The sequence below is a fragment of the Hypanus sabinus genome, chromosome 1 (genome assembly GCF_030144855.1).
Source record: "Hypanus sabinus isolate sHypSab1 chromosome 1, sHypSab1.hap1, whole genome shotgun sequence".
Lineage (NCBI taxonomy): Eukaryota > Metazoa > Chordata > Chondrichthyes > Myliobatiformes > Dasyatidae > Hypanus > Hypanus sabinus.
The window spans coordinates 129,496,689-129,509,446 of NC_082706.1; the positions used below are offsets into that span (position 1 = coordinate 129,496,689).

The window sequence follows — 12,758 nt, forward strand, 5'->3', positions numbered from 1 at the left end:
GCAAGTTAATTAAAATGTTGCCCACAATGTAAACTGAAAAATTTGTTTATCATGTTCAGGCATGCTTAGGCATGGTGGATGCTGCATGGCAGGAAAGGTTTTAGAAAGGCTGTAAATTTCCATAAAGAATTTCAATATTTGAGAAAGAGGTTTCCCAGAATAACTGATGCCATTAAGGAAGGCGTTTTTGTTGGTCCAAAAACCAAACAGATTATCAAAGACAGGCAAATTGGAGACCTTCTATTGGGACCTGAGAAAGTTGCATGGAAGACATTCAAGGATGTTGTTGAAAATTTTCTTGGCAACTATAGAGCACGAGATTACGTGCAGCTGGTTGACAACATGCTTCAAGCATACAAGACCATGAAGTGCAACATGTCCCTAAAGATTCATTTTCTACATTCCCATTTAGACTTCTTCCCTGCAGATCTCGGTGCTGTCAGTGATAAGCACAGTGAATGGCTTCACCAAGACATTGTGGTCATGGAGAAATTGTATCAGGACAACTGGAATCCATCAATGCTGTCTGATTATTGCTGGACACTCAAGCGAGAAGCCCGAGACACTGAGTACCAAGAAAACCATCACGAAACATTTTTAGCTTAGTTGAACTATTGCAAAGTGTCAGTGTCGTTATGTAATTAAATGCATTATATTCAATAAAAGTTAATTTTTTGTTTCTCCAAGATCCTACATGTTACAATCTGAAATTATATTTGAGTTCAGCTTCAAATGGTCTATCATAAGCAAAAAAAAATTATGAGGAAGCAACACTTCTGAAAAAAAATTGTTGTCCAGCGTTATCTTTGCTTAGACGTGGGTGTTGTTTGCAAGATCAGCATTTGTTATCCACCCCTAATAACCAATGGAACCACTGCATTCCTGACCTGATCACAAAGGACTGGCGATGGGATGCAGTTCACAGATTGATCTGCAGGTGGCAGAGTTCCCATAAAGCTGTTCCTCTTGACCTTGTTGGTGGAAAAGCTGGGTTTGGAGTTGTGGGAGAAGCTTAGGCAAGTTACAACAGTGTATTGTGTATATGGCACACACTGCAATCACTTTGCACCAGCAGTGAAGGAAGTAATTGTTCGGTGTGATTGATGGGTTTGCCTATCAGTGAGCTGCTTTATCCAGAAAGATGGTGAGGACCTCAAAAAGAGCAACCACTTGGATTACATCAAATGGGATATCACAGTATCCCCCAATTACAATGAGCCTGGGAATGGAATTAATTTTTGATAGATTAATTTTTCTAATTAGTGCCATCAGGGAAAAGGTACAGGAGCCAGAAGACACACACCCAATGTTTTCGGAGCAGCTTCTTTCCCTCTGCCATCAGAATTCTGAAAGCTACCTCACGATTGTACAGTCGGCCCTCCTTATCTGCGGAGGATTGGTTCCGGGACCCCCCGTGGATACCAAAAAACGTGGATGCTCAAGACCCTTATTTAAACTGTCTCAATCCTATGGTCTTTAGGACCAGTGGAATCCCGGACCTTATTTAACCTGTGTGGTGCGGTGGACTTTAGGACCTGGCTCAGTTCTGAATCCGCAGTGTTTCTGTCCACGAAAGTAATCACGATCACGATTGAAAATAAAGTGAAAGTAATAAAGCGATTGGAAAGAGGTGGAACACCATCAGTCATTGGAAAAGTATTAGGCTACATCGGTCAACAATTTGGAAAATTTTTAATGGAGCATTTGAAAGGCCCTGCCCTGATGAAAGCTACAATTATTACTAAGCAACGCAGTGGTTTAATTATTGAAATACGTATGTTTCTTAAGTGTTTTATATGCATAGAAAGGTAAAATATATACTATATACTAAGACAAACGTTTTACTAACTGAGGCTAAATAATACCGGATATACCTGTTCTGACTTCAAATCTGACTTAAAGACGGACTCAGGAACAGAATTCGTTCATAACCCAGGGACTGCCTGTACTTTTAAATCATCTCTAGATTACTTACAATACCTAATACAATGCAAATGCTGTGTAAATAGTTGTTATACTGTATTGTTTAGGGAAAAATGACAAGAAAATATAGTCTGTACAATCTCAAACAACAAGTGCTGGAGAGAGAATTTCCAGGTTTTCCTGATCTGCGGTTGGTTGAATCCACACTTGTGGAACCTGCGGATAAGGAGGGCCGACTGTACTCTGTTTTTACACTACTTATTTATTATAAACTTCTTAATGTAGCATAGTTTTTTTTATGTCTTGCACTGTACTGCTGCTGCAACACAACAAATTTCATGACGTCAGTGATAATAAACCTGATTCTGATTCTAGTAACACACTTGCCTTCATTTGAGCTCAGAAAGGAAATGCTTTCTCCCCAGATGAACTTGCCTGTTGCTTCTTTTCTAAGTTACCATTGAAAGCACCCTGATAACTGATATTGGTCTCAATGCCTAAACTAATTATCCTCAGCTGACCTTATCCCCAAACACCTCTGTAACACTGCCTGGCTAGCGCCTTAATGACTTACTTAACTGGTTGTCTTCATTCTTACCACAAGGAAATACCTGCCCCTAATCATTTGCACAATATGGTAACCACTTTACACTACAATGGTTGGTCCAAGAACTGAATAGTTGAAGCAATGTAGCTGTTCCTGAAGTTGGTGGTGTGGAACGTCAAGCTTCTGTACCTCCTGCCTGATGGTAGCTGTGAAAAGATGGCATGGCCCAGAAGGTGTGGATGATTGACAATGGATGTATCCCTCAATCACAGTGGGAAGAATTAACCTAACAAATTGCATGCCATTGGGCTGTGGGAGGAAAGCAAGGCACTTGGTGGAATTGGAATTGGTTTATTCTTGTCACATGTATTGAGGTACAGAGAAAAGCTTGTCTTGCATATTGTGTTACAGATCAGATCATTACACAGGGCATCGAAGTAGAACAAGGTAAAACAATAATACAGAATAAAGTGTAACAGCTACAGAGAAAGTGCCACCAAACAATAAGGTGCAATATCATAATGAGATAGTTGTGAGGTCAAGATTCCAACTCATCATACTAGGGAACTATTCAACAGTCTTATAACAGTGGGTAGAAGCTGTCCTTGAGCCTAGTTCTATATTCTTTCACAAACAAAAGAAAATCTGCAGGTGCTGGAAGTCAAAGCAATACACATCAAATTCTGGAGGGACTCAGCAGGCCAGGCAGCATCTATGGAAAAGAGTAAACAGACATTCTGAGAAAGGTCTCGGCCCAAAACATTGACCGTTTATTCTCTTCCCATATATGCTGCCTAGCCTGCTGAGTTCCTCAAGTCTCTTTAGTCCCAAAAAGAGTAGTGTCAGACCAGCCACGATGCACCTAGATAGATGCTTTCTATGGTCAATCACTCGTAAAGAGTGATGATACTCGAAAGGGATGCGCCAATTTCTTTAGCCTCCTGAGGAAGTAGAGGCTCTGGTGAACTGTCACAGACAAAGGGAGAACGTGCAAACTCCACAGAGATAATGCCTGAAATCTGGATCGAACCTGGAATGTTGGGGCTGTGAGACAGAACCTCTACCAGCTGCATCACCGCACTGCCAAAATGTGTCAAATGCATATGCCAGGATCTGGAGCAAGAATCAAGCTGCTGGAGGAGCTCAGGGAGTCAGGCAGCAGCTCTGGAGGCATTATTGCAAGCTGAGATAATGAATCCGGATTCTTGATCGACTTTATTATTACACAAGTGTTTCAGCACAAGGGTGGAGTGACTGAGAGGTTAAAATTGACTGCACTGTCCTACTCACTTATTACAGCAGCTAGATTAAGATTGCTTTAACTGCAATTTAAGAAAAAAAATTATAATTTTTTACCTGTTCGGAGATGCTCTGCAGCAACAATGTGGCCACGCCTAATTTTGCAATAATATGTGCTGCCGTGTTTTCTGACAGCATGTAGTGAAATAATCTCAGCAGCATTTCACTTCAAATCCTGCCATACAATGGCTGTTCTGTTCAAGTCCAGTTATTTGATTGTGCGAGCTAGTAGTGCATCACTGATGCCGTGGCGCTTATTCTGAGCCAGCCAAGAAAAACTGGAGTATAATAGAAGGCAATTAACATTAACCCTTCATAGGCCACAGAGTGGAGTGTGTTTCAAAGCAGTCATGTAACTTGAGGCAGAAGTGCAACATAATAAACTTTTTTTCCAAGTTCAACTAGGTAAATGATGTACAATACATTACAAATAGCAGCTTACCCACAGGCTTGTCACTCAATTGAAACTAGCTGATTGCCAGGTGCAGAAGTGAAGATAAAATCCTCACAATGATTTTTACCATTAAACAGGTCAGTCAGGAATTTCCTCCATTGCACCAATACGTTTAATGAAACTGAGGGGACAGGACCTCTCTGCCTCGTTGATACTGAAGGCCAGAGGGAAGAAGGTGATATCTGGTGGGCTGGGGCAGCAAGAGTCAAGCTGAATGATTTTCCGGTTCAAGAGGTTGAAATAATTTCCGCTGCTTTCCATTTGCCCAGTCATTTCCTGACAGACATTCAAAGGCTTTTAGGAATTGTTGGGCTGATGCTAGAATTCTTGATCTCTCAATCTATCCTGTCGTGGTCCTGCACTGCACTGCGTAGCTACAATATTATATTCTGTTTTCTTTTTCAACCTTACACAGGACTTTATCCTTTTCCCTCCTCTGGCACAGTTAATGTTGACAAAATTGATATTAATTTTGCTTCAATCACTAACACTGAATTCCACAACCTTTGAGGCAATGGTGTCTTTTCTGCTTTTTGCTCTAAGCCCCTTTTGGATCTGCTTGCTCAGTCTAGATTCTGAACTAGCAGAACCCGTCTGCTTCAATCAGCCCTATCCCATCTATTCAGCATTTCAAACACTTGACAAATACCCTTATGTTAAAGAGAACTAGCCTCATATTTCAATGTTGTTACTGGGTTATAAAGTTTAAGCAAAAAAACAAGAAAAAATCTGCAGATGCTGGAAATCCGAGCAACACACACAAAATGCTGGAGGAACTCAGCAGGTCAGGCAGCATCTATGGAAAAGAGTACAGTCGAGGTTTCAGGCCAAGATGTCGACTGAACCCTTTTTCATAGACGCTGCCTGGCCTGCTGAGTTCCTCCAGCATTTTATGTGTGTTCCTTTTTAACCAATTTATTGCTTATTTATTATTATTACTTTCTTTTTGTACTTGCACACTGGTTGTCTGTCCTATTGGTGGAGTCTTTCATTGGTTCTATTATGGTTATTGGATTTATTGAGTATGCCTGCAAGAAAATGAATCTCACTGTTGTACTTTGATAATAAATTTGGCCCACCATGTCTATCCTGACATTTAAAGTACCCACTTCTACTAATTCAATTTGCCAGCACTTGCTTGTTTAACAGCACTTATTATGCCTTGCCAGTTCGAGTGTTGTGAGTCTCAGTGCTGACAACCACGCCCTAGGTTAAGAAATTATTTCTCAGCTTGCCTCATTTGTATCCTCAAGTTTTAGACCACCCATCAATGGAGTTACTTTGTCTTCATGATTACGTTTGTGTTGCACGGAGCGACTGCGGAGAACCCAAGTGCAGGACACAGTCACAGAGATTGAGTTGGGGATGCTGGCGCAGACATGAATGTTGAACAGCAAACAGGAGGAGTCTGAACATGGAGACGGAGTTTTCATGGAATATCTTGAAACTGGAGCTGAACTTGGAACTAACAGTTCTAAGCAGTCAAGAAACGAAGTTATCACATGGGAATAGACCAGTACTGTCATGATCTGGTCTGTGAAGTCCGCGTTCTGGATCCCTGTCCAGTCTCTGGCTCGGAGTCCTTGCCCAGGTTCCACTTTTCTAGTCTAGTCCTAGTCCAGGCCCTGTATCTTAGTCTCGTCCAGGGCCTGTGTCTTATCCAGCGTCATTTCTTCCCCACTTCCCTTGCTTCCTTGACACACCCAGCCCCGTTCCTAGTACTTCAGTGTCTATGCCTTGCATTTGGGTCCACTCCCAACACCCACCTTATGACAGTTTGATCACATTAGGCATCAACTTATTTATTGGTAGTGTCTTTATAACCTCAATAGCTCTCCACCAGTACTGAATGTGATCCTGCAAAGAGTACTCTTGACAAATGGTCTCGGTCTGAAACAGCGACTGTACTTTTTTCCATAGATACTGACTGGCCTGCTGAGGTCCTGCAGCCTTTTGGATTTCCAGCATCTGCAGATTTCCTTCTGTTTGTGATTACAGTACTCTTGGCCCAAGTCTTGTACAAACTCATTGTTACATTTTGAACATAAGACTTTCCGGCCAGTAACAATGCCTTTAATGCTTTAATGGAAGTTCTCGAGTAACATGCAAATGACCTTGATGCAATTATCAGAGGAATAAGAACCAAAGAATCTCATTGGGCTGGAGGTGCAGTAGACATTTTAACTCATTAACTCAACATTAAAAGAAAATGCTAATGATACTCAGCAGGTCAGGCAGCAGCTGTTGTGTTTGTGGTTTGAACATTTCATCAGAAATGAAAAAGTCATCGCCTAAAACTTTTAAATTTCCTTCTCTTCCGATCTGCTGCTTTGTCAAATATTTCTAGTATTTCATCAGGATTTCCAGCATCTTTGGTTGAATATAATTTTGATACTGAGATGCCAAAGGGTGATACAGCCCTTGCTAATATTTACTGAGGCTTTGTTGAACCCATTGTAAACAGTAATTCTCTCATCGCAGTGTTTCATACAATCCATAATGGGAACAAGGCAAGTCTTATCCTCAGTAATGATAATGTACCTCCACTCCCAAATGAAGAGGCCATCAACTAGACTGGTATTCAAACATGTATCAACAACTCCAATGTTCAATAAATAAACCTATCTAAAGATGAGTCATTCAGAAATTAATCAAATCTCCTGTCAATGAAGTATCATACAAACTGGGGTTCTATAGAGAGATGGGAAGGACAGGTTCAGGACAAAAACTGATGTTATTTGGGTTTATAAATTGTTTCGTGATAATATGTTTATTTAGCTGAAAACTATTAATCTCAATATGACTCATTGGAACTACTCTCACTGCTAGATTACTTTCAGTGAAGCTCAATTACATTGAATGAATCCTGAAAAAGACTGCTTCCAAGGTCCTACTCACCTTCCACTCATTAGCTCTGTAATTGTTTGCAACTGCTCAATGCATTAGTTAAGATATGGTTAAAGTGCAAGTTTACCAATGCTGAACTTGCAGTCACAAGGTGGAGCATAGAGCAAAGTGAAGTGAAATTCTCTGGAGACTGCAATCTCACACAGCTTTAGTTTGACATGCATGGGTTGTAAATTCAGTGTAGCAGCAAACCGACTTTTAAAATGAATCAAAGGAACCACTAGAGCCTTGAGCAAAATTGAAACTTGCTTCACCTCACCTAAAATAATTGGAGAGAAGTGGCTCTCTGCTTCTAAATATGATTGATGGGTATATGGGTCATAGAAGTGTGAATTCTCTCTGGTCTATATATGTCAGCTAAAGGATTTCAGCTAGACTGAACTTATGTTAAACTGCTAGCATCAATTTCACATTTATTAAATGGATTATCAAATATTTTACTCAGAACCATGAAGGCAGTTGGCACAGAAGGAAATCATTCAGCTCTGTGTTTAGCTGCACTTTGATGGAATTATCCAAGCCTAATTCCACTTCCCTGACTCTCCCAGCAAAACATTCTGCCTCAATATTTATCCTCTTCCCTAATGATTTCTGTCACAACCAACCTCCCACTGGTAGAGTATTGCAACAGCCCGAATAAAGACATTTCCTTCGTCCCTTTAGCAACACTTTTTTGCCATGACTCCTTCATCGCTGCCTCCAGAGATGTAGAAAGAAGAATCATATGGAGAGCATTATTTTGCTGAGCCTCATGTGCCTTAGGGTTCTAATTCACCTGAAGTAATAAAATGCAATGATAGTACTTACACTCAATGCTTGCTGTTTTGTTGGCATTTTCATGAAGTGCTTTGGGATTAACCTTTATTCAATGTGTGCAACTTAGAGCCTTAGAAAAATATAGTAGGAACCCGGCCCTTCAGCCCATCAATTCCATGCTGACCATTAACTGTCCACTATGTAAAGCAATTTCATTTTTATTGTCTCCCTGTCTCCTTCAACTCGCAGCAGGGTCCACCACTCTTACACACCAGGGATGTTTCACAGTGGCCAATTAATTTACTTTGGGATGTGGCTGAAAACACGAGTATCCAGAGGAGATCTATGTGGACACAGACATCACACTAAAGGCCACAATAGAACCCAGCTCTCATCAGTGACTCTACCAGCTCTGATACTGTGCTGTCCAATATGCATTTGGATTGTAGCAGAAGCAAAGATTTGTGCTTGTGTTGAGGTGATATTCTCTGAATGTTGGATGTGAGTGGATGACCTGGATATGGCTGGAGACAGAATGGAGCCTGGCTTCGTTAAGCACATATCACAACAGATAGCTCAAACACATTAAAAAAGCATCAACATAGAGTGTCCCCATCCCGATTCTTCTGAGGAGACACAAAAGAATGCAGATACTGGAAACTGGAGCAATCTACTTGGCAGGTCAGGTGAATCCTATGGGATGAAAGTAACTGTCAATGTTTCAGTTTGAAACCCCACATTAGTACTTTACTCCCATTTCCTCCAAGGGCTAAACACAGCTTAGCAGAGATCACACACATTCCCAACTCCTATCTCATCATTCCTTCTCCTCAGTACTACCATCCAGGGAGGAGGTACAGGAACTCGAAGAGACACTCAATGTTTTAAAAACAGTTTCTTCCCTCTGCCTTCAGATTTCCGAATGGTCCGTGGACGCGACCTTACTATTCCTCTCTGTGCTATTTATTATTTTTTCATTGCAAGTTATAATATTTAGTTATGCCTGCACTGTACTGCTGCCACAAAACAACAAGTTTCTCGAGGTACGTCAGTGATAATAAACCTGATTCTGATTCTCACCAGGCAACACCACATACACACAGCCCTACTCTATTTTCACTGTTCATTCTAGAACTGCTTCACGTACTAATCCATCCAAGAGAGGAACAAATGGGGAACAAGGCAGGATGGAGTTAGAAGTGAGGGGGCTGGGAGATTGGTAAGGGTGGGTCAGTGCTCCAGAGTCAGGTTTATATTAAAAAAAGATGCACTTATTTATGGAGATAGAGCAGGTCCCAGGAAATCAGTCTCTGCTGGCACCAGTCCAGTTTCCTGATATCTGGTCAGGGACATTAATGCACAAATAATCTGTCTAGGGACAAACAGCAGGGGACTGCCAACTGAACTGAAGACCTAATTAAAATTCAAGTGGTGGAGTTTATGAGAAACTGTTCATTATTTTCCTTGCACAGCTAATATCATCCCACTGAAAGCTTTCTCAACTGTATCCATGAAAGAGATGATTATTCAATGAACTATTTTGTGCACTTGTGCACAATAAAGCCAGTTAAATTTTACGTAGAATCTAGGAAAGGATAGGTCCTATGGCCCACGATGTTTGCGCCGAACATGATGTCAAATTAAACTAAATCTGTTCTGTCTGCATATACTCCATATCCACATCTATCAGAAAGCAACTTAAATCCATTATCCTATCTGTTTCCACCACTAACCCGGCTGCCCGTTCCAGGCACATGTGTAAAAAAAAGCTTATCCAGCACATCTTTAAACTTTCCACCGGGGGTTGGATTTACCCAGAATCGTTAAAGGACCGTTGCGTGGGCCGTCTTGCCGCACCTTGCTCTGGGACCGAGCGAACCAAGTCAGAAACTGTGCATTCTTTTCATCATCCTCAATGTAGGTCGGGAGAGAGAGATATGATTTATCATATCAAACAGATGAAGTGCGAACCCCAGTGACTCGCTGCTAGTATCCCGGTAGAACTTCCAGTGCCCTGTATTGAAATCTGTCATGCTAAGGAGGGTTGTCTGTCCTGGATGCCGCGGCGCTTCGTTAAGTGAATGAAAGAGGCACGACATTGATAATCGGCCGCTGGGTAAAGTAATGGTGCGGTTTAACCAACAGATCTCCAACTTTTATAGACAATAGACAATAGGTACAGAAGTAGACCATTCGGCCCCTCGAGTCTGCACCGCCATTCTGAGATCATGGCTGATCATTCACTATCAATACCCAGTCCCTGCCTTGTCCCCATATCCCTTGATTCCCCTATCCATCAGATATCTATCCAGCTCCTTCTTGAAAGCATCCAGAGACTTGGCCTCCACCGTCTTCCGAGGCAGTGCATTCCACACCTCCACAACTCTCTGGGAGAAGAAGCTCTTCCTCAACTCTGTTTTAAATAACTGACCTCTTATTCTCAATCCATGCCCTCTGGTACTGGACTCTCCCAACATCTGGAACTTGCTAAATAAAATGCCGACTCTTTAGAATCTGCGCTCAACATATTTAAGTACATTTAAAAATAACTTCAGAAACAGGGTTATTAGCACTGATATATGTCGTGAAATTCGCAGCAGCGCTGTGCAAGACATAAAAATACTGTAACAATAATACAAATAAATAAATAATGCGGAAGAGAACTTCCTGAGTAACTTCATTTCAGCAGGGATTCGGAAAGGTAATATAAACTATATATTTTTTTCAGAAACAAAGTCCCCGTACCAATGACCTTCACATTTAGCCATGAATTTATTGACCTGCTCCTCGCCACTTTGATGTTCTGCGCCGAGCTTTCCAATCTGTGCCCGCCGTGCGATCCTGACGGTTCGGCCGGCGCACCGAAACTCGCGGGGACTACCGCTAAGATGAATGATCCGTGAAGAAAGCACACTAATTGCCAGACGCGGCCACCACTAAGACCTACAACAACCTGGGATACAGCGTTTCACTGAGAACTCTCACTGTCCCAATGCCACTGAATCCAATCCCACTTGGACAGAATATATAATTAAACCCTCAACGAATTATTATGATGCGGTTATTACAGCATTTTAACAGAGTGTGGACCCGAAACGCCAGCTGTCCACTCTCCTCATAGATGCTGCCTGTCTTGCTAAGTTCCTCCGGCAGCTTGCATCGTTTTTGGGAAAAAAAGAGAGGTGTCCTGTTGCATGGTCTTGACCCTGAGTGCTGGCGAATCCTTTACCTCTACAGATGCTGCCCGACCCGCTGAGTTCCTCCAGCATTTTGTTGCTCCAGATTCTAGCATCTGTAGTTTCTTGTTATCAACAGGTCTATTAATGTTGATGCACAGTGTTGAGCAGTAAGTTTATATCTATGTGCGTAAACCACACACACACACACACACACACACACACACACACACACACACACACACACACACACACACACATACACACACACACACACACACACACACACACACACACACACACACACACACACACACACACACACACACACACACACATACACACACACACACACACACACACACACACACACAGACTGATGGATAACTCACCAGGAAAGAATAGTGTCAGTACCAGGTAAGAGAAGGCTGCTTTCAGGAGGTGTAAAGCCACCATTTCCCTTCGGACACACACCACAAACTCCGCTGAAACTCTGTCCGCCCAACTGATTCAGTTCTCGAATCAAGGCCCCGCTTTGAACCGCCTTGAGACAGACTCGTGAAGAGCAAGTTTAGTTCGCATCGGCGTGTGAGGCTAGCAGGCACCCAAGAGGACGCGAGAATGCCCCCTTTCGCAGGCTGACTCTCAGCTTGTTTACTGCGATGATCTCTTTCCAGTCCGCGCGAGTTCGTTGAGATAAGACTGTGCGGATGTTCAAAAGAAACGTTTCGAGAAACTTTCTCTGTATGATGTAAGGGGTTTAAGAACTCGCCCCACCCTCTTTGCTTTGTACAAAAGTGTCCTCGTTAGAAGCACCACTTGCAGAGACACCGGGAACCGTGCGAATTCTTCGCGGGCTCGCTGCTACTCTGCTGGGCTGCCCAGTTTGCCAGCGAGTATACCCGCCGTGGTGCGGGAGGCCTCTGTGTTCCCCAGCGCATCAACACTGGCTGCGGGTCGGGAGGTGGAGACTCGCGGCTTCTTCGGCGCCGCTTCAAAGGGATGCGTTTATGACCCTCGTTCCGGCGTCTCAGGAACAAATAAGAGTGTTCTTTTATTGGTTTTTAAGAGCTTCCAACCTCTGTCGGTGCAGAGGAAGATCACGTCCACGCCCCTCCCAAAACGTCCCCTCTAGGTACTTCTTGATAAATGAACCATCTCTTCAAAGTGAGTTTTCGCTTTAGACGGGGAAGGGAAATTAGTTTACAAGTCGCTGCCTTATACTTGCTCAGACAGCAAATTATACTTGCTACTTTAACACACTCCGAATAAAACAAACAATGATCTGTTCACCTGATACTAAATTGCAGCGACAAACTTACATTGATATTCGTTGGTGCATTTATTATTCTCATGCGTTGGTATAAGCTTCATATCAACAATAAATGGCATTGTTCACGGAGCTAATAAACTCATCTGCAGCGCCTTTAACGAGCAACAACATGCTTCTCTAATCAATGAGCAGGAATGTACAAATTAATAAGCGGACGGTCACCAAAAGCATGGCTGAAGAGGTTTACAGTGTATCTTCAAGGAGCCGTGGTTGGAACCGACACTTGGCAAGAAGCCAGTGGTAGAGCAATTAAAACCATGATCTGGTCAGATCTGGAGGAGCAGATTTCTGTAGGTCAGAGAGAGACAAGGAGGGGGTTGACAAGGACGGAGTTTTACAAGGGAGGCATTGTGTAATGGGGAG

At 42.5% G+C, this 12,758-nt stretch overlaps 1 protein-coding gene and 1 long non-coding RNA gene across 2 annotated transcripts in view; one reads left to right on the plus strand and one right to left on the minus strand.

Annotated features, from left to right (window-relative positions):
• The window catches only part of LOC132397538 (uncharacterized), a 29,428-nt gene extending 27,060 nt beyond the window's left edge, over positions 1-2,368 (plus strand). The window contains exon 4 of the long non-coding RNA XR_009513388.1: positions 413-2,368. This is a non-coding gene — a long non-coding RNA (uncharacterized LOC132397538). The remainder of the gene's footprint in view (positions 1-412) is intronic.
• Positions 1-12,528, minus strand: part of LOC132397483 (protein APCDD1-like) — a 40,699-nt gene extending 28,171 nt beyond the window's left edge. Inside the window, exon 1 of the mRNA XM_059976316.1 lies at positions 11,455-12,528. Within this exon, the coding sequence (XP_059832299.1) occupies positions 11,455-11,518 (64 nt within the window). The 5' untranslated portion in view covers positions 11,519-12,528. The remainder of the gene's footprint in view (positions 1-11,454) is intronic.
• Positions 12,529-12,758: the final 230 nt, after the last annotated feature.